We start from the raw sequence: 27762 nt of genomic DNA on the forward strand, positions 1-27762 counted from the left end.
ACACTAAGGGAGGAAGCAGGGAGCCACACACTCTCTGTCCTTGAGCACTTCACTGTGGGGTCCAGACAGAGGCAGGCTTGAGGAATACATGACTCTTAAACTTGATAGAGAGAGGAAATCCTCCCTGTTTAACCTGTACAGCTACTTGAAGAATCCCTCAACAGGACCAGAAAGACCAGAAACTTAAAAATGCACCATTTCAATCTTGTACTTGAGGCAAGAGAAAACCAGAAAATCAGAATGTATTTTAGCTTTATTGAACACATTTACAGTAGACAATCAAATAGACAAACACATGCCTATAAAATATACATTCTTATGTTTGAGAAAATATAAACAGATACTAGGAAGTATCTGAACACAGTGACCAATGATTTGGCTTATAACTCTCTTTAGGTGCATCTAGTACCAGGGCTGCTCAGACTGACATCCTTGGATAGGGGAAAAAAGAAGAGACAACAGGGGAAAAGCATAAGGTTCAGAAATAAATCTCCTTATGGATCAAGAGGCCAAATTAAAGAGCGAAGAAATAATCCAAGAGCACTTCACTACCTGATGATAAATTTCTTTCAAGACAGTTAAAATTGGTAAAAGATTACTTCACTTCTTTCCATCTGAAAACAGGCACAAGCCAGGCTGTTTGTTCACCATCATCCCTTGGTGGGGATTAGGACTGCTAAGACATACTCAACGCAAAACCTTGAGGGAGCAGGTCCAAATCTTACTCTTAAAATGCATGCATGCATGTGCACACACACCTTACCACCCACAAAACCTTCAGAGGGTTCATGCGTTTTCTGATGTTGTTAAGAGTGGCTTGTATCTTAATTCAGAACTTGTTATTTTTGTCAGCAAACCACGTAGCTATCCAAAAGAGAAAGAAAACGATGTTGGTTTAGGTTGTACTAAAAAGAAAGTTTTAAGGTAGAAGTAGTAGGAGGTAAAAAACATCTGCCAAACTGTAGTGGGAAAGAGAACATGTAACAGAAAAATGAAACATTACTTACAAGCTGCCAAAAACTCTCAGCTCAATCTTCTAAGGTCCAACTGCTTCACAATTACCTCTATAATTTGCCATCAAGAAGCAAAATAAGAAATGGAGGATGTAGCATAAAATGACAGCAAATCTACCTCTGTTTCTCCGTTAACCTTTCTGGCATTTCTGTGGATTTTTATTAGGAAAAGCCACAACACACTTGGGAAAAAAAAATCTAAGTATAAATCTGAACACTACAACTATTACCCCTCTCCAAATGGGGTTCCACTAAGAACAGGAATAAAAATTAATCAAAGAGTAAAAGGGAGAGTTATAACACATAGAGGCTTTAAAATGTTTTTTATGACAATACCATTTGCATTGGTAACTAGTTATAAATTTCCCTAGAAAGAATAAGCTTAGTTTCATGTTTTTGGCAATTAACACAGGTCAGGCCCCTTTTGTGAACCAAAGACCAAAATTCTTCAGTTAAAAAAAAAAAAATTCTGAAGTGCTCTATTCAGACTAAAAGGATTTTGAAGGACAAAGTTCTTAAGAGTCTCAGATTGTTTCTGGGGATTTCCAATGAAAACACTGAGATCTTAATGAAAACACTGAGATCTTAAAAGTCATTTTGCCCATATTTTGTCTCAATGTGGAAGTTTCTTCAATGCTGTTAACAGATGGTTATTTAGCTTCCACATGTATATTTCCTGTGATGGGGAGCTCACTCCTTTTCAAGGCAGATTATTTCTCAACTGTCAGGCAAATCTAAATAAGCTTCTCTTGAAAATGATTAGAAAGTGTCTACTGTGTCCCCCTGCAGCTTTTACCCCACTGATTTGAGCCCTGTCCTCTGGAATAAAAACAGTGTATCTAATCCTTATTTCATGGGCCAACCTTTTAAGTAAGGACTTCTATCATATCTTCCTTTTCTTAGGAAAAACGGATAATGGGGCCTAAAGTACTTGACATCTTAATGTTTCTTTTATAACTTCCCTAAGGGCAATGTGAAGACAATTGCTTTTTTGTTGTTGTTGTTAATCAACACTGTTTCTTTTATTAATGGGGATATTCAATCAAAGTAAGATTCAGAACACCCCACTCAGTTTATGGGATACAAAATTTGAGGAGGAACCTTGAAGGCGTGGAAATTATGAGAGCCAGAAGCTGCTGTGGACTCAGGGTGTGAAAGAAAACCATAGACGGTCAATTTCTCCCCTTTGTCCATCACCAACATAACAAGGTTTTTAGGGTCAAGTAAGGTGGGTCTAGGTGAAGGAAAGGGGATGTTTCAGAAGAATGAGGTAACAAAAGGGAAACACCATGTGACTTCATTCAGCTGTAGCCAGAATGTCCAAAACAACTCACAGAAGACAACTGCTTTTAAGCATGAAAGTTAACTTACAGAAAAATATACATTTAAAGCATTCTGAGGTGGCACTCTAGGGGCAACTGCATGTTGGGCTGGGTTTGATATTTCTTATACTAGAAAGTAGCCTGCATACTAGGGAAAGCACTTTAGAAACTGCTGAGTGACAGAAAGCCAATATCATGGGCATAGACCCTGTGCCAGTAAGTCTTGGAGCTCAAAGAAAATACTATTTCTTCTTCCAGGTAGACTTGGAGGATCAGTCTGAGAGAGGCACAAACAAATTAAGAGAATTTATGTATCCCTACTGAAATGAATTAGTAATTGGGTAGCCGGCAAGAGGTATTTCTCTCAGCATTTCAATTTACTTTGCTTTTGCAACATCCCTAGTTGACATTAGACAGACATTACACTGCTAGGAAAAAATTACTAATCCAGTTTATATCACAGTTAAGTCACTGCTTGGTCAAAAATAAATGCAATAATGACAAGTTTCAGCAATTCCTTCTCCCAGGCTTAGAATGTACTAAATTGATTTTTTTCTAAAGATGAGGGGTAGGCTATTCACATTTAAACAGATAACTGACAAGTTATTTTAGGGAAGCTGGGAATATCTAGGAGGATGTCTCAACCATTTGAGTTGACAGGCCAGAAACAACCTGGCCCTTCAAAAGACCAGGCTCTGACAGCCCTGGCAGAAGAGCCACTGCTGAGCACAGAGCACTTGTATATTATAATTTTCCAGAGCACTGGTTGCAGCCTTTCTGTCTCCTCACACAGACAGCAAAAACCCAGCCCTAACTCTACCTCTTTTAACTCAAGAAACTCTATCAGAATTTGAGTACTATTACTGTAATCACAGGGATAATCTTAAATGTATTAGAGAAAGGTAAGTGAATCACAAAGTTCAACACAAAGTTCTGATAGTAATTAACTTTCTCAACTGATTCTGATACACTGGTGTGCTATAATCCTAGCATTCAGATCTGCTGTTCTAGAGGACAATGGGTGGCTTTCAATTGAGTCAAGATACTTTTATGTTTACTGATACTGTTTAGAAGCAGAATATTTTTTTTTCTCCTCCTACACCATTAGTCCTACTATAAAGGAAAGAAATCTAGTCAGAGCAGACAGCATCATTACTGTTCTACTCTACCAAACATTTTATGAAAGCAGCTGCTTATTAGAGTAGCATAATCCTCCTTGGTTCCTGGAGAGAGCACAGAGTCACAGAATGTTACACAGCTGCAAAGGGCTTTAAGAGCATAGAGTAAAATGCTCTCATTTCATAAAGAAAATTGAGGTCTAGAGAAGTAAAGGTACTTTCCCTTGACCACACAACTAGTAAGTAGCAAAGCCAGAAACTGAACCAGTTCTCTTTACTCCAAGCAAGTCCAGTACTGATTATATTATAACCCAGTAAGAGGGATCACAGTTGAAGAGAGAGGAAAGAGACACTGCAAGTGAAATTAAAGAAGTTCAAAGTGAAAATTTACAGGGGCTGACAGTTTGAAAAGGAAGAAGAAAAGGGTGTGGTGGTAGTAAACGGCTAAATAAGTGCTGCTGCCTATTGGAGAGAAATTTAGGATTGAAAACTAGTATGAAATTCAGCTGAACGTTCTGGCAGAAAGCTAAGAAATTACACATGAATTTACAACACTTGAAGTGCACAATAACTCAGAACTTTTTATTAAAGTGACTCAAGTTTCTAATAAGTAACTAGTACTTACTAGATTTAGAAGATACAATCTGACAGCCTGTGTGAGGAAATCTGAAAGCATAAAGAGAGAAGAACTTTAGTCCATTAAGATCCATTAGTGTTAAGTCCTTTGTTTACATAAAGCTTTTTGCCACCAGAAATCAAAGAAAAAATTTTTGGCTTAATCGCTTGTACAAAACAAGGACCACCCCCAAAACTTTGTAGTATAGGAATTTCTGCCCAGCCTCTCTCTCTATAAGATATACTGTGCACTGGTAAAAGAGACATTAAAAATTAAATACAGAAAAGAAGCAGGCTTTGGTTTCCTTGTCAACTAAGTACTTTGTTGAAAGAAGATTTTCCACAAACAATTTTTCCTATATCTACGTGCATATGGCTGTGACAGGACTGCCAGTCCTATGAAAGAGCAAGTCTTGTACACTGGGAAGGTAATATCACCTGGCACTTGTAAACAGATGACAAATGATTTGATGTCTGAACTTTTCAGAATGAAGAAAGTCGTTAATTACAGCAAGACCGTGTTTGTGTGTACCCAATCACCAGGTACCCTGCCTCTATACATGTACTTTGTCACAAAGTCTTTAGATGTCACTAAACCAAGTCATACAAAATCTCTGATCTGAGAAGCAGGTCAATGTCATAACTGGATATATTATATATAATTTTGGCATATCAAAAAATATTTACATGGCAGCCAACAAATACAGTCAATGAATACAAAACTTATTTATAAATGCAAATATATTTACAATGAGATCCCTGGGTGATAAGGGGGGAAATAAAAAGAATCACAAGAATACAAAACCCTATGACCTGTACCAGTTGGGCAAGCCTGGGATTCTTGCCAAAGACCTTGAATATCAAAGCCCCCGTCTCAACTATATGCTTCAAACCGCTGAAGAATCCCAAGCACACTTCCCAGAAGGCTCCAGTTATTTTCACTCCTTGGAAAGCAAAGTCAAACAGTGATGTTTTCTCAGAATCATTTCGAGGACTGAGACAATCCAGCTTGTTTAGCAGCAACGAGACTCCTCCTGATAGGCAACGCACAACTGGATACATCCCTGTGGAACCATCAGGAAGCATGATTGCCAGTATCTTCCTCTGCAGTGCCACATTTTTGGTTAAATATACCCATTTCTGTCAGCTGTGATCCTTTCTTTGTCAGGTATAAACTCTTAACAAATGCCTGGCCTACCTTGGTATGGTGAGATATAATGTAAACAGAGCAAAGCAAATGCTAACTTTGGGGTGTCTTCTGAACTCTTGAGGTAGTAAATACAAAATTAATTGATTTGAGTCTCTGCCCAGATTTCACCCTGAAGTGAGTTTCATGTGCCCTCACTACCATCTTGAATGTTCTGAGTCCTCCTAAAATCAAAAGTGTGGTCGTGCAACCTGTGACAGGGCATGGGGGAAGCGGAACAGTCTGGATCACTCTCTGCCAGGCCCTCACTTCCGAGGTGTGGTGACTCGTGGACTGGCTGCTGGGAAAAGGGAGGATGAGGGAGGCCGAATTCTTTCTTTATGTTCCACAGAGGCTGCTGCAGTGTTTCTGAGAATGAAAGACAAGAATCATTGGTGGCAACTGAACATTCCAAACTTAATTTTCTAAGACATAATTTTCTTTTAACCAAATCCTCAAAGAAACACATGTTCTAGATTCCTGAATAAAAACTTTGATATCAAACATATACTTTCCATCTTCTTAGTCACAATTAAAAAAAAAAAAAGAAAGAAAAAAGAAAAACCTGGAACCACTGTCTTTCAAATCCTTCTACTCAACAAATATCCAACTACTTACTGATGTCATGCTATATGTCATGTACTTTCACCTATTATTTTAGTGGTTCTGTGGCTACAAAAATTCAAAAAACCTTAGATAAGGAATGAGCAATGTGCCAAAGAACTCACACTTGCTGATTTCCTCACCTACAGATTTAAATAAGGATTAGAAAAAAGATGCAATGCATTTTTGGTTCTACTTAAAGCCTTTTATTAGTGTAACTACTGAAAATGGATTAAGTGTTGAGGTTCTTCTTTTACAGACACTGAATGTAAAGATAAGAGACTAATTTCAACAACAGTACTTTTCTGACCTGTATTCTCTTTGGAAATCTTTAGAACTAGTCTCTTGAATTAAGAACAGGGACATCTTAAGTCCCATGTTAGATCATTTACACTTGCCAGACCCATCCCTGTAAGTGCCACTATACACTAGGACTTCTGTTATAAAACTGCAGTTCTCACCCCCTACCCCACTTCCAGTGTTCTTCCATTTCAGGCTGACAGAAGGGTAACAGCTAATGAAAAGCCTGGAGGGTCAGGAAGACATGGTCAGTAGTATTCTTCAAGGCCTCTAAAGAGTTCTGTTTTGTTTTACTGATTGGGCTGTTATCAAATGTCTAATCTGTATGATACAATTCATGTAATATAATTTATTTCTTTTCCTGGACCATGTGGGACAAAGGGCACTGTCCCAAAATTGCTTTCCCACTCGTGGCCCTGATCATACTTCATAGGAGAAAGCAAACACCTCCCAAGTGACAATGACCATTCAATATTTACCTAACAGACCTGCAACCAAATAAAACATTTTATAATCTCTTCAGAAAAATACTTCACCAAATTATGTCCAAATTATGTTCCTATCATTTAAGATTTCCATTATTTAAGTAAACATGGGAGAAAAACTATTAACATCTATATGAAACTTTTAAAAAGATTCTTCTGTATGGCCTCTGATTTTACTACCACAAAAGCTATTTCCAACTTTCTAAAGCAGATTTCTTTGCAACTCTAATATCTAAAAATCTCTGGCTCTAGTTTTTTACCAGTTAACAGTTGCCAATTTCTCCATTAGATCAACTTGTTTTGCTTCTTGCCAAATAAGAGTGCTATCTTTATGACAGTGGGAAAAACCAATTAAGTGAAAGTGAAAACAAAACAAAATAAACAAAAAAACATTGCACTCCTTACCACTGCTCATCTGTATGGAAGAAAGTTTCTTTTCATTTATCGTTTCATGGTTGGTGGGAAAGGCAGACATCTCTCTGTTTGCTGATGACATCAGACTCTCCACGGCAACGGCATCTTGGGGAGGATGTGCCAAATATGTCTCTTTTGGCATCTGGACCATGAGGCTGGACAATGTCTGATCCAGAACATCCTCCTCAGCGATATAGACATATGGACAGTATTCTCGGGTCCTGGAGTAGATGTGGGCATTGTCATAGCAATCTGAGCAGATAACCCGGGTACCAGTGCCACCTAATGACAACAATGGGAAAGAACCCAAACATTCTCCAGTGAAGGAATTGCAAAGCTTTGCAATCATCAAGTTTCTTCAACAGTTGTCAACATCACAGGTAGCATTTGCTGAACACCTACTTAAAAACCAGGTGACGCTTCAAGATTTTTCTGTGAATTAACTCATTTAATCCTCACACATCCCTCAGAGGTCCTATCATTATCCCCATTTTACAGATTGGGTAACTACAGCACAGAGAAACTTGCCAAAAGTCACACTGCAAGAGTAGAAAGCTAAAATTTGAACCCAGGCACTCTCTTAATACTACACTAAACTATCTCTGCTCTGCCTGGATAATTTTCCCGTGAAAAGCCAAATAAAACCAATTTATCAGTTAGATAGAGAAGTTCTGTTGACCATCTAAAAATCTCTATAAGGAAATGAAATAAACCTTTCATGTGTATGGTACTTGGTGGTACCATACAGATTTGTCGACAGACTCCTATGAGAATCTTGGAGGAAAGTGATTTATGAAGTATTGTTTATTTTAAAAATGAGGAAACTAAGCTCAGGTCTTAAGTAAATTCATGCTCACAGAACTGGAAAGAGGAAGAACAAGAAATCAAACCCAATTCTTCCATCCCGTAATTCTTCTCCCTATGTCTGTTACTCATTGTGGGAGTTAGGATATGGAAAGGGACATCTCTGATATTCTCCAGTATATGCAGAGAAATCATCATTGCCCCTCAAACTTTTTTTGAATATCTACCCTATTAGAGGAGAAACAAATCTCCCTTGGATGTGGCATGAAGAATACCCAGGCATGAAAAGAATAAGAGACACCTGGACAGAGTTTCCAGAGCATCTCCTTCCTATAATAATACTTTGGTTTGGCAACCTCCGCTGTGTACTCCAATTCCTTGATTAAAAGATGCTCCTTTCTGTCAGATGATTTTCTTCTCTGTTAAGACTTCAATTTTCATTCTATTTTGCACAGGGCCAAATGTTTTTCTTGAGTATCTTACTTTAAACTGTTTCTTCAAGTTAATGGGGAAAACTATACACAGAAGAATAAACTCAATAGGATAGGCTGAAATTATAACCATAAACAACAAAGAGTTATTACCGTCAGTGCCTTTGTGTATGTATCCATTGGCAGGAGGCATAAGTTGCTGGTGACTGCCTGCCTCAGAGTTACTGTAGCCTTCCTGTGGCTCAGACAATGTTCCTTGGGAAGACAAGTAGCTGGGAATGTCTGCAGGCAGATTAAGCTCCTCTGTAAAAGAGACATCTGTAACTTTCAAATAAAGTTAGGCAGTGTACAACACTAAACTATTTTGCAAATATGTTCCACTTTGAACTACTGGTCAGGAAAAAGGTATCTACCTAGGATCCTGACAGCTCTTAGTACTCCCCTAAAATTATTTCTCACTAGAATTCTTCCCAAAGCTTCATTTTAAAAGCATTACAAAAGGAAGCAAAACCTAAAGGCTGAAATCTTATTCATATCCACACTTTCAAAATCTATTTGGCTAGACCTCTTTTCTCCCAGGATTTCAGGGTGGGATGTGTAAGAGACTGATCTCGGTCATGATGGCTCCATTTTTCCTTGCGGGGAAATTAGGATGGAAATGAGACTTAAGTATTAAAGAAAGTAGATGTACCTGTAGTGTGGTTATAAGAGCAAAATTTGGGGAGAATGTTTATAAATTCTTAAAATGTATTCATCAGAGAGGTTCTGTGATATCAGAAGAACTCTCTGTCTACCATATACATCAGGTAAAATAGCAAAGCTCTTTGGGTTTTTTACATTTTACAATAAATTCTATACTGCATTCCTGACTGAAGTACAATCCATAGGTGTCATCTGGGTTCCACTCACCTGTGTTCGTGATACTATAGTCTTCATTTTTCCTTCGCATGTGATAAATGACAATGACCCAGATCAAAGAGGTGCCCACAACACAGCAGACCACAACAATGATGACAATGCCAACTGTGGTCCAGCCATCATCCTCATGCCCAAAGCTAGTCTGTGAAGAATCACAATTGGGGGATGAAATGACATTTAGGTAAATGTGACCACGTTCCGTCCCAAGGGTGTTAGACATAATGCAGGTGTATTTCCCAGCATCTTCTAGCCCCGCATCTACAATGATGAGAAGCTGATTGGCTGCAGCAAAGAAGTGCCGTTCTGTCACCAGCAGTGGCCCATCATCTTTGGTCCAGTTGAGGCGAGGCGTAGGACTCCCTCCAGCTATGCACTGTAATACTGCGGTTTCACCTCGGGTTACTGTCTTGTCCTCCAGGGGTCTAATAAATGAGGGTGTCTCTAACAGGAAGATTTCAAAAAAAATCAAGTCAGGTAATTTCATTCCCTAAAACCTACAGAATTAGTTAATGAGGTTATGATGAAATAAGTATTTTCATATACCACTGGGGGCATTAGAAGTTAATGTCGCAGAAAGCAAAAGCCTCAAAACACCTACATCTTTTCCCAATATTAATTCCACCCTGGGCAATCTATCATAAGCAAAAAATTCAAAGATTTATACACAAAAATGTTTATTACAAAATTAGTTCTAATTTTAAAATATAAAAATCTAACAGGAAAATGATTAAGTAAATTATAGTACAGGCACATGATATTTTATGAAGACTTGGAAAAAAGTAGGTATACATAATCTACATAAAAATGACTAAAGAAAAAGCCTAGAACATGCCAAAATTTTTAACACAATTTGAGTGACTTTCCTGTTTTTCTGTATTTCTCTATATTTTAAATTTTTAAAATGATAAACTTATTTTTCTCTGGTTATAAAAGTAAACAATATAATAAACAAACAGAATGGGGAGCTGATGTTTAATTTGTACAGAATTTCTATTTAGGTTTATTGTAAAGGTTTGGAAATAGATGGTGGTGATGGCAGCACATTAATACAAGTGTAATTAACAGCGCTGAATTATATATGTGAATGTGGCTTACAGGGGGAAGTTGTGGGTATTGTATGTTACCAGAAAAAAGTTAGAAGATAAAATATGAGACTGTCTAACACAGTGAAGAATGTTGTGGATGATGGACTGTGGTTACAAGTATAAGAATGTTCTTTCATGAACTACAACACATTTATAACACTGTTATGTGGTATTAATAATAGGGTGGTATATGGGGGGATACACCTAATATAAACTATAGACTAGAGTTAACAGTACTATTTTAATATTCTTTCATCAATTTAGAATTAATAGTACTATTTTACAATTGTAACAAAGGTACCACATTAATGCAAAGTGTCAACAACAGGGATATATGGGAACTCTGTAGTTTTTGTAGGACATTTCAGTAAACCTACAACTTCTCTAATTAAAAAAAAAAAAATTAAAAAAAAAACATTATGCTAAGTGAAAGAAACCAAACACAAAGTATTAAAGATTATATGATTCCATTTATATGAAATGTAATTATAAATAAATCTACAGAGACAGAAATAGATTAGTTGTTATGTAATGGGCTAAAAGAAGGATAGCGGGATTAAGAGGTGACTGCTAATGGATATGAAGCTTTTCTTTTTTGGAGTAATGAAAATATTCTAAAATTGACTGTTACGATGAATGCACAACTAAGTCATTATACTAAAAGCCACTGATAGTACACTTTGGATGGGATGTATGGTATGTGAATATATCTCAATAAAATTGCTTTTTAAAAAAGAAAAAAAAAAACCCTCACCTAGGAGAACAGGGAATTAGAAAATAAGAGTTTGCCTTGAATTTGAGTTCTATGAAGAAAAGTATTTCTTGAATTTGAATTCCATGAAGAAAAGTATTTCTCTAAGCAAAAAACAGCCTAATCAGGGGAAATTTTTAGGAAAAAGACATTGAACCAGAGCAAAGGATTAAGAGGATCACCCTGGAGGGAAAACAGGAAACCTAACTAGGAAAACACGTCCTTTTTTTAATTAGATTTTTTAAAAAATGAAATTAGGTAAAGGGGGGAAAGCAATTATATGACTCAAGTTCTCTGTGAGGAATTATCAAAAGGCTTAGACACTTCTAAAATAGTGGAACTCTCAATGCAAACCCACTGAATACCAAACCCAGCATTTTTATGAAGTAGAAATCTTACAGAGGATGGCATAAAAAGATAAACAGATAAAGGGACTTTAATTTTCAATTCATGTGACAAAGATCCCTAACTCTGCCCTCATCTTTTCCTCAGATTTTAGTTAAATAACCCACTAACATCCTAGGCTGATCTAGCCCTGCATAACATGGCAGAAAGAGGTAACAAAGATTTAAGAATCACAATCGCTTGACCTCTCTACCTGAACAAAAGTCTTAAATTGCAAACTTAGATTTTTTGTCCATTAAGACCAAGAGTAGATCTCAAATCAAAAGGTTCCCCAAACAAGCAGGGACCCATGGAGCAGCAAACTTACCTAACACTGTTAGTGAGGCATTTGCTGAAAGGCCTCCTGCTATATTTTGTGCCATGCAGCTATAGATTCCCATGTCTTCTATTTTCACATTTGCAATGAAGAATACATCATCCTCAGGCATGACGTGCATGCGTCTTTCTCGAGCTGCAGGAAAGTCAGTACCACCATCCTTCTGCCAGGAAATCTGTGGTGCAGGGTGTCCTTCTGCAGCACATTCTAATCTGGCCATGGCACCAGTGCGAATAGTGAGATCCATTGGAGTTTTCAGAAAAGATGGCATCTCTGTGCCAAGAAAGATCACCAAGAGAAAGGGGAAAAAAGTACATAAAGTTGTGTGTGTGTATGCATACACACCCACAAACACAAGAGACAATGTGGCAAGCAAAATACCAACAGTCCTAGTGCTCCATTTCCTTGTGAAGATAGGCTGTCTGGATTTTTAGTGAATACAGCTTTATAGGCCATCTTTTTTCTCAGAGCCTCAGAGTATTTGGGGCACAGTGACAACACAGCATCTTCTAGGATGCATGACCTACCAGATTTCCCTGATGGGAGTGGGGAAAGCAGAAGGCCACAAACCTTACTGAACTCCATATTTCAGAACCTGATATTTATTACAATTCCGTTACTTAAGAGTCCAAAGAGTGCTTTCCAAACTAACGTCTACTCAGCTGTCAAGGCTGATAAAAAATTTTATGCCTTCAAAAATCTCATAAAACATGGAAGCAAGATACAAGCACATCTCTTGGTTGCATAAAACATCATGGGCTAGAAAATATTGTAGTTATTCAATCTAATGGAAGAGAGATGAGCTGTTTGGAAGAAGTTTTTTTGCAGCCACAGTGAAGAACATTAATTTCAAAAATGACTCTGAAAAAAAGAAAAAAATGATTTTGTATGAAAATGATCATAATCATTTCTCCCACAATGTCCTGAATACTTGCAGTTATTGGAAGGCCCTGTGAACAGTGCTAGGAATAAATGTCATAGTTTTCAGAACAGACTTACGGTTTTGGAAAGAAAATGGACAATTACAAAAGAATTTTTTCACAGTATAAATAGCAGTGAAAGTAGCCCATTTCCAGGGCTATAGAATTCACCCTTATGCCTCAGTCAAAAATCAAACACGGATAGTAAGTGGGCAGACTGGCTAATCCAAAAATTCTCCCACTCTATACATTATCACAAGCCAGTAAAATGGGTGCCTCCATCACTTAGAGAATAGCAGGAATTCCCTGAGTGGGGAAAACAAAGTCTAATAGTTTTTTAGCTACTGAGGACAGTAAACTTATAAGAAGGAAAAGCCTCTAGACATATGACAACAAGGACATATTTTTATCCCACAGAGGGGGTAGCTGTATAAAGTCCATTTGAAGATGTTCAAAGGGCCCTGTAAGTCAAGGTATTTGATCCTGTCCCACCTTTAAAGTTCTATCAGGGTTATAACTGGCAGATGAAACATCATCTATATATATTTCCTTCCTTCTCACTTAAAATCCCTTTTTTTGTTGAAGACAAAGCTCTGGCCTATAACCAACTGTAAGCACTTTCAGGGAAGCACGAGAGCAAAACAAGGTAACTCTGATGGTTGGGTTCATGTGTCAACTTGGCTAGATGGCCTAGCTGTCTGGTCAAGCGGGCACTAGCCTGACGATTGCTGTGAGGATATCTGAGGCTGGTTAATAAACCAACGGGCTGGTTTGTCAGATTATCAGTCAACTGACTGCAGCTGACTGATGACTCATCAAGGGGCGTGCTTCCACAGTGAGAGAATGCAATTGGCTGGATTTGGTCCGGGTGATCACTTGGAGGCTTATAAGCCGGACGGTTAGAGAACCTTCACTGTAACCAACACAGAAATTTGGTTGTTTTCGTGGCATATAATATTTTTAAGAATAAATGAAACTAAAACCAGTAACAATATACTGTTGTTGCCTAATAACAGGGAAAGCAGTACCAGGACATACCATGGACAGTGAGGACATTGGGACAAATACCTACGAACTTGATACAATTTCTGAAATATTTACATTAATTACATTTTACCGATATAAATTTTACCCAGCAAAGGCTAGGCATTTCTTTCAATTTGACAACACTTTTCATGTAATTCATAACATCAAATAAAGCTAGCTATTTCTAGCATCTTTCTTTTTACATGGTGAAAGAACAAATCTTTTATGATCTTCCAAGGGCCCTCCAGAAAATCCCAAATACAGTCTGAAATTTAAAAATATTATTCAAGGTTTAATTTTCAGAAGGCATAATGTCAAAAATTATCATGTTTGAACATATGGTTAAATAGGATCATAAGTCATTGTGAATCAAAATGTGGATCTCTATTTAACTGAGGCAACAATAAAATATTTTAAAAGTAATTATAGAAGATAACTTGATTGTTAAAAAGCCTTAGTTCTTTTAAAAGTGAGAAGACTTGATTCCCTTAAATAATCAAAGCCATGAAAATCAACATTAAGTCATAAAGTATAGGAAATTATTCTGAAAAGATATCTGCCTTTACCATTGAGCATTCAAAAGGTAAAAAGCAAAAACAAAAACACCTCTTACAAACTCTAAGAGTAGATCAATAATCCAAGAAAATTCTGTTATTTTAAGAGAGAAAACCAAATTCTAGTTTTGTATCAGTATACTATTTGATACTGAGGCTCTTAAAAATCTTATCCAACCCGAGTACCTCTTTGTTGCTCAGATGTGGCCCTCTCTCTCTCTAACTGAGCCACCTCGGCAGGTGAACTCACTGCCCTCCCCCCTACGTGGGACCCGACTCCCAGGGGAGTAAATCTCCCTGGCAATGCAGGATATGACTCCCGTGGATGAATCTGGACCCAGCATCGTGGGATTGAAAATATCTTCTTGACCAAAAGGGGGATGCAAAATGAGCCGAAATAGTTTCAGTGGCTGAGAGATTTCAAATGGAGTTGAGAGGTCACTCTGGTGGACATTCTTATGCACTATATAGATAATACCTCTTAGGTTTTAATGTATTGGAATAACTAGAAGTAAATACCTGAAACTACCAAACTCCAACCCACTAGTACTCTGGACTCTTGAAGACGATTACATAATAATGTAGATTACAAGGGGTGACAGTGTGATTGGAAAGCCTTGTGGATCACACTCCCTTTATCTAGTGTATGGATGGATGAGTAGAAAAATGGGGATAAAAACTAAATGACACATAGGGTGGGATGGGGGGATGGTTTGGGTGTTCTTTTTTACTTTTATTTTTTATTCTTATTCTGATTCTTTCTGATGTGAGGAAAATGTTCAGAAATAGATTGTGGTGATGAATGCAAAACTACATGATCGTACTGTGAACAGCTGATTGTATACCATGGATGATTGTATGGTACGTGAATATATTTCAATAAAACTGAATTTAAAAAAAAAAAAAAATCTTATCCAAAAACCCATCAAATCTTACTCAGCTTTGACCATGAGAAAAATTCCTTTTCCGCAAACCTGCAACATTCTATATCCATTCAGGTTTTGTCCTTATTTCCCTCTTTTTCATTCTGCAACAATCTGTCATTTTACTTTAGAACAAAATTACTCTCTTTTCTTCCTAACAAAAACATATCCTGCATATCTTACATAAATGACTTAGCATAAATCTAAGGCTTTAGACTATCAAAAAATCTTGGAATCTATCCTTAAGATGACATCCTACAAAACACAACTTTCTCAGAGTAATGACTAATCTGGCTAAATGTAAACTTATATTTTTTTAATAATCTTAAACATCTAGTAGATGTAATGCTATCTCATTTGACCAGTAAACCTATATTAAGTCCAAGAACAACATATCCAAGTAGAATAAAAACGTATGGTTGTATTGTACCTAACACTGACAACTCAGAAGACATAGCTATTTTTATTAAACTGACAATATAGCTTCATTTGCCAAAGATTTACTTAAATTATGTGAACTTGAATTTTTAAAATATTTGGGGGTTTTTATAAAAAACACTTTTTTTAAAACACTGGAAATATTTCTTTGATTCCTGGGATTTGGGGAGTAGCTCCTTTAAGAGATTTTATAAGTTAATTTGGTGATATCATCTGGAGAAGAAAAACAACATATATACATACACAGATATATAGGCAGACACAAACAGAAAGTTCATTGCTTTGATTTTTAAATTTTTAGCCATGAGTCAGACACAGACACAGAAATACAAAGCTCAATGGCTTATATAAAAGAGTTGGCTTTTTATCTTTGTCCTACTTTATATTTTTCATCAGCATTGTCTGTATTCCTGGCAGAAGGGACAAGGTATGGTTACCTGCTTGATTATGGAGGCAAAAGCTTCCCTAACAAATTTGTGGAGGAGATCTTTAAGATTTTCTTTGCCCTATTGGCTAGGGCCAGTCTAGGGCTTAAATTCAGCTGTTGCTGGAGTTTTGGGTTTAGTGGATGGTCTTATTGGGCAACTGGGTAATAGGTGGTGATGGATCAGGCAATAACAGGACTACCAGATTCAGATCGGGGGAATAAGATGAAGCCTGGGTATGTTGAGGGCAGAAGGATTGATTAAAGGATGTGTAGATTTCTTTTTCTCAGCATGCTTCAAAGGATCCTTTAAAGAACCTATTTTAGAATCATTGTATCTTTTAGAAGCATCTGAATACCACAGAATGTGCCCCACTATTTGGGGGAAGTTTTGGATCCTTTCTTTCCCAAGGCACATCTCAGATGTATGATTTTATCTAAATGAAATGTCCGCCAAAGTGGCCACTACAGACTCAAATCATTCTTGGTGAGATTTACCCATGGGTTCAGAAACAGGCCAAGAACTGGGCCTGTAGTGAGAAAACATTCAAGCAGTAGGAGTTTTGGCAGGAGGAAGAGAGAAATTTAGATTGAGAGGAGTCCATGTTCACCCAGAAGACTAGTAGAGGTCCCAACAAACAGATGACTTAAGGTACCAGAATTTACGTATCTCCCTCAGATAGGCAAGGATCTTACTCACCAAGATGGGAACCAGATTTGTCTAGGGGAAAGTTTTAAATCTAATAATAAACCCAAACAGCTCAAACACAAAGAGAGCGGAGCTCGGATCCGGGGAAACTTACCCCAGTGCTCAGGGGGCGGCGAGAGAGCAGCGGACACAATCGGTCCTGTGGCTATTAGCACCTGATCACTCACCAGCCGCAGGAGCAGTGGGGGTGGGGGGGGGGGCAGTCTTCCCCAGATCCCATTTCTGACACCAAAAACTGTTAAAAGGAAAAACAATGTACAATATAGATTAAGGCGTTTGTTGAGAGAAAGACTGTTTATGAGCAGGGAGATCTCAAATCAAAAGTGGAGTGCAAATCTCAATAGTTACCTGTCACAGGTGCTTATAAAGGCATTTAGGGAATTTCCAAGTAGGAAGTTACAATGACTTGTTGACAGTTAAGTTCTTCCTTACATAGGAAGGTCTTAAAAAACAGGGAGCAGATATACATTGGCTAGTATGGTCTACCTGTCCATTTCTAATAGGCTATCCCAACTGAAACAAGGCTAGGTTATCACTAAATACTATTCAAATTGCAAGTTTATTAGGAATGTTCTGCTTTCTCATAAAGTCCCATACTTGTAGTCAATTTTTATCATCTGAAAAGTCTTTGCCATTTCTTAGAAAAGGATGGCTCCTGGCAATATCATTTATTTAACAGGCCTAAGGAAAAAACAGTAAGATCCCCCTGAAAATGTAAGGATTAGCCAAATTTTCTTGACACAATGGTTCAAAAATTGAACATGAAAAATCTTTCTAAATACAAAAACATCAGGTAGCATAATTCCTTACCATTCACAGTCAGTTTGGCTTTATGAGAATAATTGGAACCAAAGTGATTAGTGGCAATACACTGGTATTTTCCTTCATCTGTGAAATTCACATTGAAAAGATGTAAGACACTAATATACTCCAGGGCTTCTCCAGCTTGCTGCTGATAACGAACAAAATTCTCAATATCCACATCATACAGGATTTCACTGTCTTTGCGCCACATAGTGGACATGGGTGAATCGCTGCTGCTCACTGCAGTGCATGTCAGAGTCACATTCATGCCTCTTAAAGCAACTGTGGTTTCAGGATGCATCCTTATCTGTGGCTTGAGAAAATCATCTAAGGGGTAAAAAGAAGGCAGCAAAAACCAAGTCAGTTATTTAATTTTGCTTCTATAGACTCAATTTTAAAACAAATAATGAAACAAACAAACAAAAAAACAAAATACAAACCACAGACAAAATCTTTCAGATCCACATTCAGGATGCTTTGCCCTGCTAGCCATTCAGGGTGTGCACAGATTACATTCACAGAATGTTGAAAATTATTATCAACCAGCCATTGAAATAACCACTTCAAATGGCAGTCACAGAGCAAACTGCTTGTGTTCAGAATCCTGTAGAAACAGAGGAAAAGAAGTGTGCTCCTGTTTTACTTCTTCAACATTAGCTTACTACACACCTATAAATTTTTCTTGCCAAAAGAATTTAACCTGATTCTAATCATGAGAAAACAAATTCACACTACCAGGCTCAATTCTGCAAATATGCTAATGTCGTGAAAAGTTTTTTTTTTTAAGGGCAAGAGCAAAGAACCTGTTTAAAGAATACTAAAGTGCCATTATAACCAAATGCAATGCAGGATCCTTGTCTGGATACTAGACTAGGGGGTGAGTGGGGTGGGGGTGGGGGGACAACAGCTACAAAGGACATTTTTGACAATGGGAATATTTGAGTATAGACTGCATATTAGATAATATTTCATCGATCTTAATTTCCTTGAGTGGGATAATGGTGTGGTTATGTAAGAAACTGTCACTGTTCTTAGTAAATTCATGCTGATATTTAGAGGTGAAGTGTCATGACGTTTTCAACTTACTTTCAAATGGCTCAGCAAAAAACACTGTATGTATATACGTATATGGGGTGTGGAGAGGGAGGGAGAGAAATAATTTTGGGAAAATGTTAACAATTGGTGAATCTAGGTAAAGTGTATATAGATAGTCACTGTACCTTCTTCTAAATTTTTCAGGTTTAAAATTCTTCCCAGAAAAGCGTACGGAAAAGGTTACTATATGAGATTGGAACACTGAGACCTCTTAGTTATAGAAAGAGTATAATTGTGTTCAGATTATTTCATCAAGACTAAAAACTCTTCAGCCATGTGGCAGTATATACTGCAACTTAAAGAACCACTGAAAAAACATCTGTGGTCTATAATAGACCTATGAAATATATTTGGAAAAAAATCTATGTTTTCTCTTAACCACTCCTTAACTGTCTGATCCACTTGGAAGCAGGGAAAGCAAATGATTTTAGGAATGTTATAGTTTGCTTTGTGCACATTATCAAAATCTCCATCAAGTTTTTTTTTTTTATTTTGCTCAGCATTATGTCTTTTTTTTTTAATCTTCATTTTATTGAGATATATTCATATACCACGCAGTCATACAAAACAAATCGTACTTTCGATTGTTCACAGTACCATTACATAGTTGTACATTCATCACCCAAATCAATCCCTGACACCTTCATTAGCACACACACAAGAATAACAAGAATAATAATTAGAGTGAAAAAGAGCAATTGAAGTAAAAAAGAACACTGGGTACCTTTGTCTGTTTGTTTCCTTCCCCTATTTTTCTACTCATCCATCCATAAACTAGACAAAGTGGAGTGTGGTCCTTATGGCTTTCCCAATCCCCTTGTCACCCCTCATAAGCTACATTTTTATACAACTGTCTTCGAGATTCATGGGTTCTGGGTTGTAGTTTGATAGTTTCAGGTATCCACCACCAGCTACCCCAATTCTTTAGAACCTAAAAAGGGTTGTCTAAAGTGTGCGTAAGAGTGCCCACCAGAGTGACCTCTCGGCTCCTTTTGGATTCTCTCTGCCACTGAAGCTTATTTCATTTCCTTTCACATCCCCCTTTTGGTCAAGAAGATGTTCTCCGTCCCACGATGCCAGGTCTACATTCCTCCCCGGGAGTCATATTCCATGTTGCCAGGGAGATTCACTCCCCTGGGTGTCCGATCCCACGTAGGGGGGAGGGCAGTGATTTCACCTTTCAAGTTGGCTTAGCTAGAGAGACAGGGCCACATCTGAGCAACAAAGAGGCATTCGGAAGGAGGCTCTTAGGCACAACCATAGGGAGGCCTAGCCTCTCCTTTGCAGCAACCGTCTTCCCAAGGGTAAAACCTGTGGTAGAGGGCTCAACCCATCAAACCACCAGTCTCCATCAAGTTTTAAAGTTTGGTATAACATATCCAAGATCAACTCCAAAGAAGCTTAGTCTTTAAGAAGTTTTTCAAAAGCTGTATTTTTACAAAAGTGTAATTATACAAAATTATACAATAGTATAATTTTAACTAAACAGATGAAAAGTTACCTTTTGCAATTGAGAATTCTTATGTCATTTTCATTCACTTACAGAGAAATACTTGAGAGACTACCATATGCGAGGCACTATTCTAGGCTGTGGGGCTATAGTCCTCATGGAGCTTATATATTTAGAGCCAAGCAACACACAAATAAATGCAAAATACAATGTCAGAAAGTGGTTAAGTGCTATGAAGAAAAATAAAGCTAAACAAAGACACGGAGAGAGACAGCAGCTGTTAGTCTAGATAAAGGGGTAAGGGAAAGTCTCTTCTTTGCACAGTCCTGAAAGAAGTGAGAGAGCACATCGTGTGAAGACCTGTGCTAAGAGCATACCGGGCAAAGGAAACTGCAGTATAAAGGCACTGAGAAAGATGCTTAGCACACTTGAGGAAAAACAAGGAGGCCAGTGAGGCTATAGCACAGTGGGGGTAGTGACAGGAATGAAGTCAGAGAGCTAGGAAGGAAGGACAAAGATATGCAGGCACCTTATAAACTAAGCAAAGGACTTGAGACTTTTTTTTTCCTAAGAGTAATGAGAAGCCATCAGAAAGTTAAGAAGAGAGAAGTGACATGGTCTGATTTACATTTTCTTGGTCTAATATAATCTTAAGGGAAGAGACCTGGATTCATATCCTAACTGTACTACTTACCTTAAGCAAGACAATGAAAAATCTGTTTCCATTCCTGGAAAATGGGACTGAGAATGGCTACCTCAAAAGAAATTTTAAATAAAGCATTTAGCACAGTGCCTGGCCATAGCCATCAGTTAATTCATGTTAGTTACTTCATTTCTATTTCTTTTGTATCTTTCCATCCTTCACATGCTAACCAACCCAGCTCACAAGTGTCTAACAAAGTACAATGTATTCTTTCAGCAAACATGCAGGTAGATAGAGACCAAAATGTTAACAGTGGGTGTCACTGAGTAGTGGGAATTTGGGGGTCTTCCCTGCCCTGCACCCATGGTTTTTTCTACCATGATTATATAATTTTCAATGTAAAATATTTTTAAAATTTTAAGCAACTCTTCCACATCCGCCCCCAATATTTATGCAAAGCACTGTGAGGAACACCAAAAATTATAAAGAGAGATTTTAATAAATGTTGATTAAAAAGTATTGTAAATAAGATTTAGATTTAAAGTATAACCAAAAGAAACCAAAAACTTTTCACTAAAAAAACTGAATTTGAGTTCCTGCATTGAGTATGTTCAAACCAACTACCAAATTACTAAATAACTCTCAGAAGAATGAAACATTATTTGCTTTTACCTACTTTCTAAAGAATAGTTTAAACTGGATTCTCAATAGAATAATTAAAATACTTTCTTGCTGGGCCTCAGATTATTAGTGGGAAAAAAAAAAGGTAATAATGATTTGCAGTAAACTGTGCTCTTACAAAGTTAACTAAGAGAAATAAGTGACAATATCTCAAGAGATCAAAAGAAAGCCACTTTAAAAATCTGGCAGAAAATAGTAACAACCTTTATAGTTTTTTCTTTGTTATTAATATTAACCAATTTTTACTATATGCCAAGCTCTGTGCTAAGCATTTTCTCAAAATCTCCCAAGGTTTCCTTATGCATTTAGGAAAAAAAAAAAATCTTAGGCCCTACATGATCTGGTTCCTGCTTAACTCTCTGACCTCATCCCCTACCACTCTTCCTCTTGCTTCCACCAGTGTCTTCACTATTTCTCAAGCACAACAGGCAAGCTCTGACAAGCAAGCTCCCACCTCAGGGCCTTTTCATTTGCTCTTCGATCTGTCTGAAATGTCCTTCACCCACTATTCCCATGGTTTGCTTCCTCATTTCTTTAAGGTCTTGGCTCAAATGCTGTATCTTCAGAAAAGCCTTCTTTGACTGCCATATCTAAAATAGTAACCCCTGTCACTCTCCATATCTTTGACCCAGCTTTATTTTTCTTTGGAGCACTTATTTATTACTGATATTATATATCTACTTGTTTATTATTTCTCTTCTTTACTAGAAGTTATTGTACTACGCTATGAGGACAGAGACTCTTGTCTTTTTCACTGTTGTGTTTTCAGCATCTAGAACAGTACTTTAAGATAGTAGATGGCCAATAAATACTTGTTGAATAAATGAATTATCTCACTTTATCCTCACATAACCCTAAGGTAGGTGGTGCTAGAGTACTACTCCCATTTTGAGAAGGGAAACTGAGAATGAGGCTAAACAGCTTGAACTCACAGACTTCCAAGTGCTTTTATAAAAACTATCTGTGGTAAAGAATCAGTAATATAATTTCTAATCTATGGCAGATCAATACCTTTATAAACTACAACAAAAGTTTCACAGTAATATCAAATTGTTCTAGAAGTTTCTAAGTGCTTCCTCTCAATAACCCTTCTTATCCTGTCATGGACTGGTTCTGATCCACAGACCGTCCTTTGAGTAGCTTCCAGGCAAGGCATGATAAATTGTTATAGTCCAGGGGTTCTCACCCCTGGCTGCATATTAGAATCATCAGAGTTCAAAGAAAAATACCAATGCCCTAACCTCACTTCCCCCAGAGAAACCTCTAAACCACTAAGGGCAATTTTTAAAAATCATGAATGGATAAAGGGTATAAAATGATACAACTTTTCTCTTCCAACTATTTAACAGTTTTTAAACATTTTAGTTATTTGAACCACAGTCTAGAGATAGCCTCTCTGACCATTAAACTGAAAGTACTAATGAGCTTAGAAACTGAGGAATAAAATTATTTATCTTAATTGTAAGGGATAAGAATTAGAAACACATGTTTCTGATAGTCAAAAAAAAAAAAAAACAACAAAACAAAACAACAGCAGGGTATACATAAAGTACAAGGAACCATGCTATACTCTCCTAACTACAAACATCAGCTGCACAGGCAAAACAGAAGTAGGGCCTCACACTCCGGCTTTTCAATGTTGGGTTATTTTAAAATTACATCCATCACTAAAAGATTAATGTTTACTTTTTTCCTGCCTGAACTGTGTTCTTCTGAAAACATTTGGGTTGCGTTCACCACACTTTAGGCACAACAAACATGGATAATGAGTTAACTGGTGACAATAAAAGACTGAAATTACTTACAGTTCTTTCAAGCAAGTCTGAGAAAAAGCATTTTCTTGGATAGATATTATAGCATTGTTGTTCAAATCTCTGAAGAGAAATGAAACATTACCATTAATACAATTAAGTTACATAAACACTTTAAATGGTCACAAAAACCTCTGCTAATAACAAAGATTATTTATATAGTGAACAAAATGTATGTAAAATACTTACATATGCTCAAGGGATTCAAGACCAATGAATGCTTTCTTTGTAACTGACTTAATCTGGTTTCCTTGTAATATTCTGAAATAGAAACAAATTTTTCTAATAAAGCTCTCCACTAAATAAAATTAATTTCATTATGTTAGACATTCACCTATAACAGGCACAAATATACTTAAAATTCATTTTTAAGAAAGCATCAAATCCTTGTTATTAACCAGTTTGAAACACAGCATGAAGGCTTCTATTTAGATGTTGGACTTTGAAGGATTGTACGTTATGTGAATGTATCTCAATAAAATTACATTAAAAAAAAATAAAAAGATGTTGGGGCCAAATGAGGTGCCTTTGAACAACCAACCTGGCCACCGATACAAAGAGAGTTTCCTGTGCTAAACTGGATTATATTCCCCATTTCTCCCTTCTTAGCAAAAGATCATCAGGTCAAAGAAAGTCAAACAAGTATGAACCTGTGGAGAAATTCTTCTCATGGGAGAAGATCTAAAGTGTCTTACTTGAGAAAATCCTTTCCTTCTGCTAGATAAATTATCCATAAATTAAACATGAGTAAACAAATTACTAGTTCAACTCTGGTTTCTCAGTACATCTCTTTTATTTGAGTAGAAGTTCTAGCTCCATAAATAACCCCTCTTTATATGCCCTTAGGAACGCTTTTCAACAGAAGCCCTACCACCACCACCACCACCACCAAAAAAAAAAAAAAAAACACAACAAAAACACTACTTAATAAACAACAACAAAGCTTCTTCCTTTAGTGGACAGGACAGAAGGCTTAGACTTCCTGGCCATATCAAACAGATACAATTCAATCACATTTACAATTGGTTCTTGAAAATAACACCTTTATAGACTTACACAAATATTATAAATACATACAATTTAGTGAGACTCGTGAGTCCAGAAAAGGCTTCACTAGTGTCTTCAATGGCCCATGAAATTTCATTGTTTCTTAAGTCTCTGCAAGAATGTCAGGAAAAAACAAGGTTACATTAGTCAACTCAGCCATCACATCATTAGACAGCATCGGATATGGCTCTGTCAAGGTGCACATGCTAATTCTGATCTTTATTTTAACAATTATTTATGATGAAGATCCATTTCTGCTTTTAAAGGAATATCTGGGCCCACCTAAAAAGATAAACATGTAAGAAATGATTTGCATCAACTCAAGAGATTACATTAAGGTGGCCTTGATAAATAAATTAAGCAACCTGCTAAGAGTATTAACCTCCCTAGCTAACAGCCCCTAATTGTGTTGGCATATTAACAGATTATAGATAGAGTCCTGAAAAAGCAAGAGGATTTCAAGATGCAGGGCATATGGCTTACAAATCTGATTTCAGACTAATGGATTTCTGGGTGACCCAAGCCATCTCCTGGGCCCTTAAACTTAAAATGGCTGACAGAGTAGTATCAATACAGAGCTTCACAGCTCCACAGCAATTAAACATGCCCCCTGGGAAGCAAGAATGATACGCTCATGTGTTAGAGTGCTTGCTATGTTTTCTTGAAAAGGAAAGTATGGATCTTTTAAAATCCACTGTTTCACTCTCAGAAGAAATGCAATTGTACCACACCATGTGCTGACAGAAGAAATGCCAGTTAAAATATTTAATCACTTCTGCTTCCTTAAACCTTCTGATAATAAAGTTTAGTGCTCTTTGTTTTTGTTTTTGTTTTTTTTTTTTTTTGATATTTTTTATGGATTCCTGATGTCCATTAATTTTTTAATTTTATTTTGAAATAAATTCAAACTTACAGAACAGTTGCAAAAACAACACAAAACCCATACACAGAACTCCCGCATACCCTGACCCCCTCCCCCATACCCCAATCCACCAACTTTAACATGCTGTCATACCATTTTTTTTCTTTCCCTCCCTCATCTATCATCCATCATCTATTGCTCTGTCTTCTGAACATATGGGAGCAAGCTGCACACATCCTTGAACAAACAATATAATTCATATATACAATCCCCATGAACAAGAACATTCTTTTATGCAATCCTATTAAGCGCAGCTAAGAAGTTCAAGAAATTCAACATTGATTCAAAGCTTACATTCTATATTTCCTTATGTCCCAACTGTGTCCCACTGAGCCCCCTCTCCTTCATCCTCAGATCCCATCCAGGATCATCGTTGGCATTTAATTGTCATTGCCTATTTAGACTGTCTTTTTTTTTTTTTTTCAATTGTGGAAACATATATACAACCTAAATCTTCCCATTCCAACCCCTCCCCAGCATTCCATTAGTGGGATTAATCACATTTAAAATGTTGTAATGCTATCACCTTCCCACCATCCATTACTAGAAATTTCCCTTCACCCCAAACAGCAACCCTACACTCATTTCTTAACTCCCCATTGCCCCTTCCCCCACTTCTCGTAACCCATACTCTACTTTTCATCTCTACGGTCATATCCTCTGATAATTTCTTTGTGTTTACCGTAGGGCTTAAATTTAACCTCTTAAATCTATAACAATCTTGTTTTTCTTTGATACCAACTTAACTTCAATAGGACACGTAAACTATGTTCCTATACTCCTCCATTCCCCCACCTTTATGTAGTTGTTGTCAAAAATTACATATTTTACATTGAGTGCAAAACCACTGATTTGTCATCAGAATTTACGTATTTTATATCCTGTAGGAAGTAAATAGTGGAGCTACAAATAAAAAATTATTGACTTCTATTTGCATTCCTTTGTGGTCAGAGAATGTGCTTTGAGTACATTCAATTTTTTTTTTTTTTTAATTCATTGAGGCTTGTTTTATGTCCCAGCATATGGTCTATTCTGAAGAAAGAGCCATGATCACTAGAGAAGAATGTGTGTCCTGGTGATTTGGGATGTAAGGTTCTATATATGTCTGTTAAATTTTTCTGTCTCTCTCTCTCCTTTCTTTGTTTCTATGTCAGTAGGGCTTCCTTTAGTATCTGAAATAGGGCAGGTCTTTTATTAGCAAAATCTCTCAGCATTTGTTTGTGAAAAATTTAAGCTCACCCTCAAATTTGAAGGAGAGTTTTGCTGGATAATGTATTCTTGGTTGGAAATTTTTCTCTCTCAGAATTTTAAATATGTCATGCCACTGCCTTCTCGCCTCCATGGTGGCCACTGAGTAGTCACTACTTAGTCTTATGTTGTTTCCTTTGTATGTGGTGAATTGCTTTTCTCTTGCTGCTTCCAGAACTTGCTCCTTCTCTTCAGTATTTGACAGTCTGATCAGAACATGTCTTGGAGTGGGTTTATTTGGATTTATTCTATTTGGAGCTCGCTGGGCATTTATGCTTTGTGTATTTATATTGTGTAGAAGGTTTGGGAAGTTTTCCCCAACAATTTCTTTGAATACTCTTTCTAGACCTTTACCCTTCTTTTCCCCTTCTGGGACACCAATGAGTCTTATATTTGGACGTTTTATTTTATCTATCATATCCCTGAGATCCATTTCAATTCTTTTTCCCCATTCTTTCTTTTGTTCTTTCATTTTCCATTCTGTGGTTGTCGAGGACGCCAAGTCATTGTTCGTCTTCCTCTAATCTTGTATTATGAGTATCCAGAGTCTTTTTAATTTGGCCAACATTTTTTTTTTTTTATTTCCATAAGATCTTCTATTTTTTTATTTACTCTTGCAATTTCTTCTTTATGCTCTTCTAGGGTCTTCTTTATGTCCTTTATATCCTGTGCCATGTTCTTCTTCATGTCCTTTATATCCTGTGCCATGCTCTTCTTCATGTCCTTTACGTCCTGTGCCATGCTCTCACTGTTTGATTTTAGGTCTTTGATTAATTGCGTCAAGTACTGTGTCTCTTCTGATCTTTTGATTTGGGTGTTTGGGTTTGGGTTCTCCATATCGTCTAGTTTTATCGTATGCTTTAAGATTTTCTGTTGTTTTGGGCCTCTTGGCATTTGCTTTACTTGATAGGGTTCTTTCTGGATATAAAAAATACCGATCTCTAATTTTTCAGATCTACAGCTTGGTGGAGTATACTTTCTCTAACTGGCCAGTAGATAGCGTTTACGAGTCACATATTCCCCTCAAGTCAGTTCTCCGCAACTTTGTCTTTGTGGTGTGTGGGGATCTGCTTCTTGTGGGGTTCAATTAGTGCACTAAGTTTGGGTGTGTTGTTGGTGCTGCCCGCCCTGAATGTGGGGCATGTGTCTGGGTGGTTAGGGAGGCAGGGCAGCTTTAATAATCAAACCTCCCAGGTGTTCGCAGAGATTTAAGGCTGTTGCAAGATTTCAGTCTTGCCACAGATTATCTCTGCCACTGACCCACAAGTCCTTGGTATTGGTGTAGGGTCCCTGGGATTTCT

At 37.1% G+C, this 27762-nt stretch overlaps 1 protein-coding gene across 4 annotated transcripts in view; it reads right to left on the minus strand.

Annotated features, from left to right (window-relative positions):
* Positions 1-235: 235 nt before the first annotated feature.
* Positions 236-27762, minus strand: part of LRIG2 (leucine rich repeats and immunoglobulin like domains 2) — a 58265-nt gene continuing 30738 nt past the window's right edge. For 3 of the 4 annotated variants that reach the window (XM_037826342.1, XM_037826344.1, XM_037826346.1), the window contains 10 exons: positions 24322-24402; positions 23434-23505; positions 23239-23307; positions 18005-18168; positions 17571-17891; positions 11758-12039; positions 9201-9650; positions 8445-8594; positions 7048-7338; positions 236-5623 (listed from right to left, as the gene is read on the minus strand). In XM_037826342.1, coding sequence (XP_037682270.1) covers positions 5400-5623; positions 7048-7338; positions 8445-8594; positions 9201-9650; positions 11758-12039; positions 17571-17891; positions 18005-18168; positions 23239-23307; positions 23434-23505; positions 24322-24402 — 2104 coding nt within the window. In that variant the 3' untranslated portion in view covers positions 236-5399. The remainder of the gene's footprint in view (positions 5624-7047; positions 7339-8444; positions 8595-9200; positions 9651-11757; positions 12040-17570; positions 17892-18004; positions 18169-23238; positions 23308-23433; positions 23506-24321; positions 24403-27762) is intronic. The other variant, XM_037826343.1, reaches the window with a different exon arrangement.

The sequence above is a fragment of the Choloepus didactylus genome, chromosome 2 (genome assembly GCF_015220235.1).
Source record: "Choloepus didactylus isolate mChoDid1 chromosome 2, mChoDid1.pri, whole genome shotgun sequence".
NCBI lineage: Eukaryota > Metazoa > Chordata > Mammalia > Pilosa > Megalonychidae > Choloepus > Choloepus didactylus.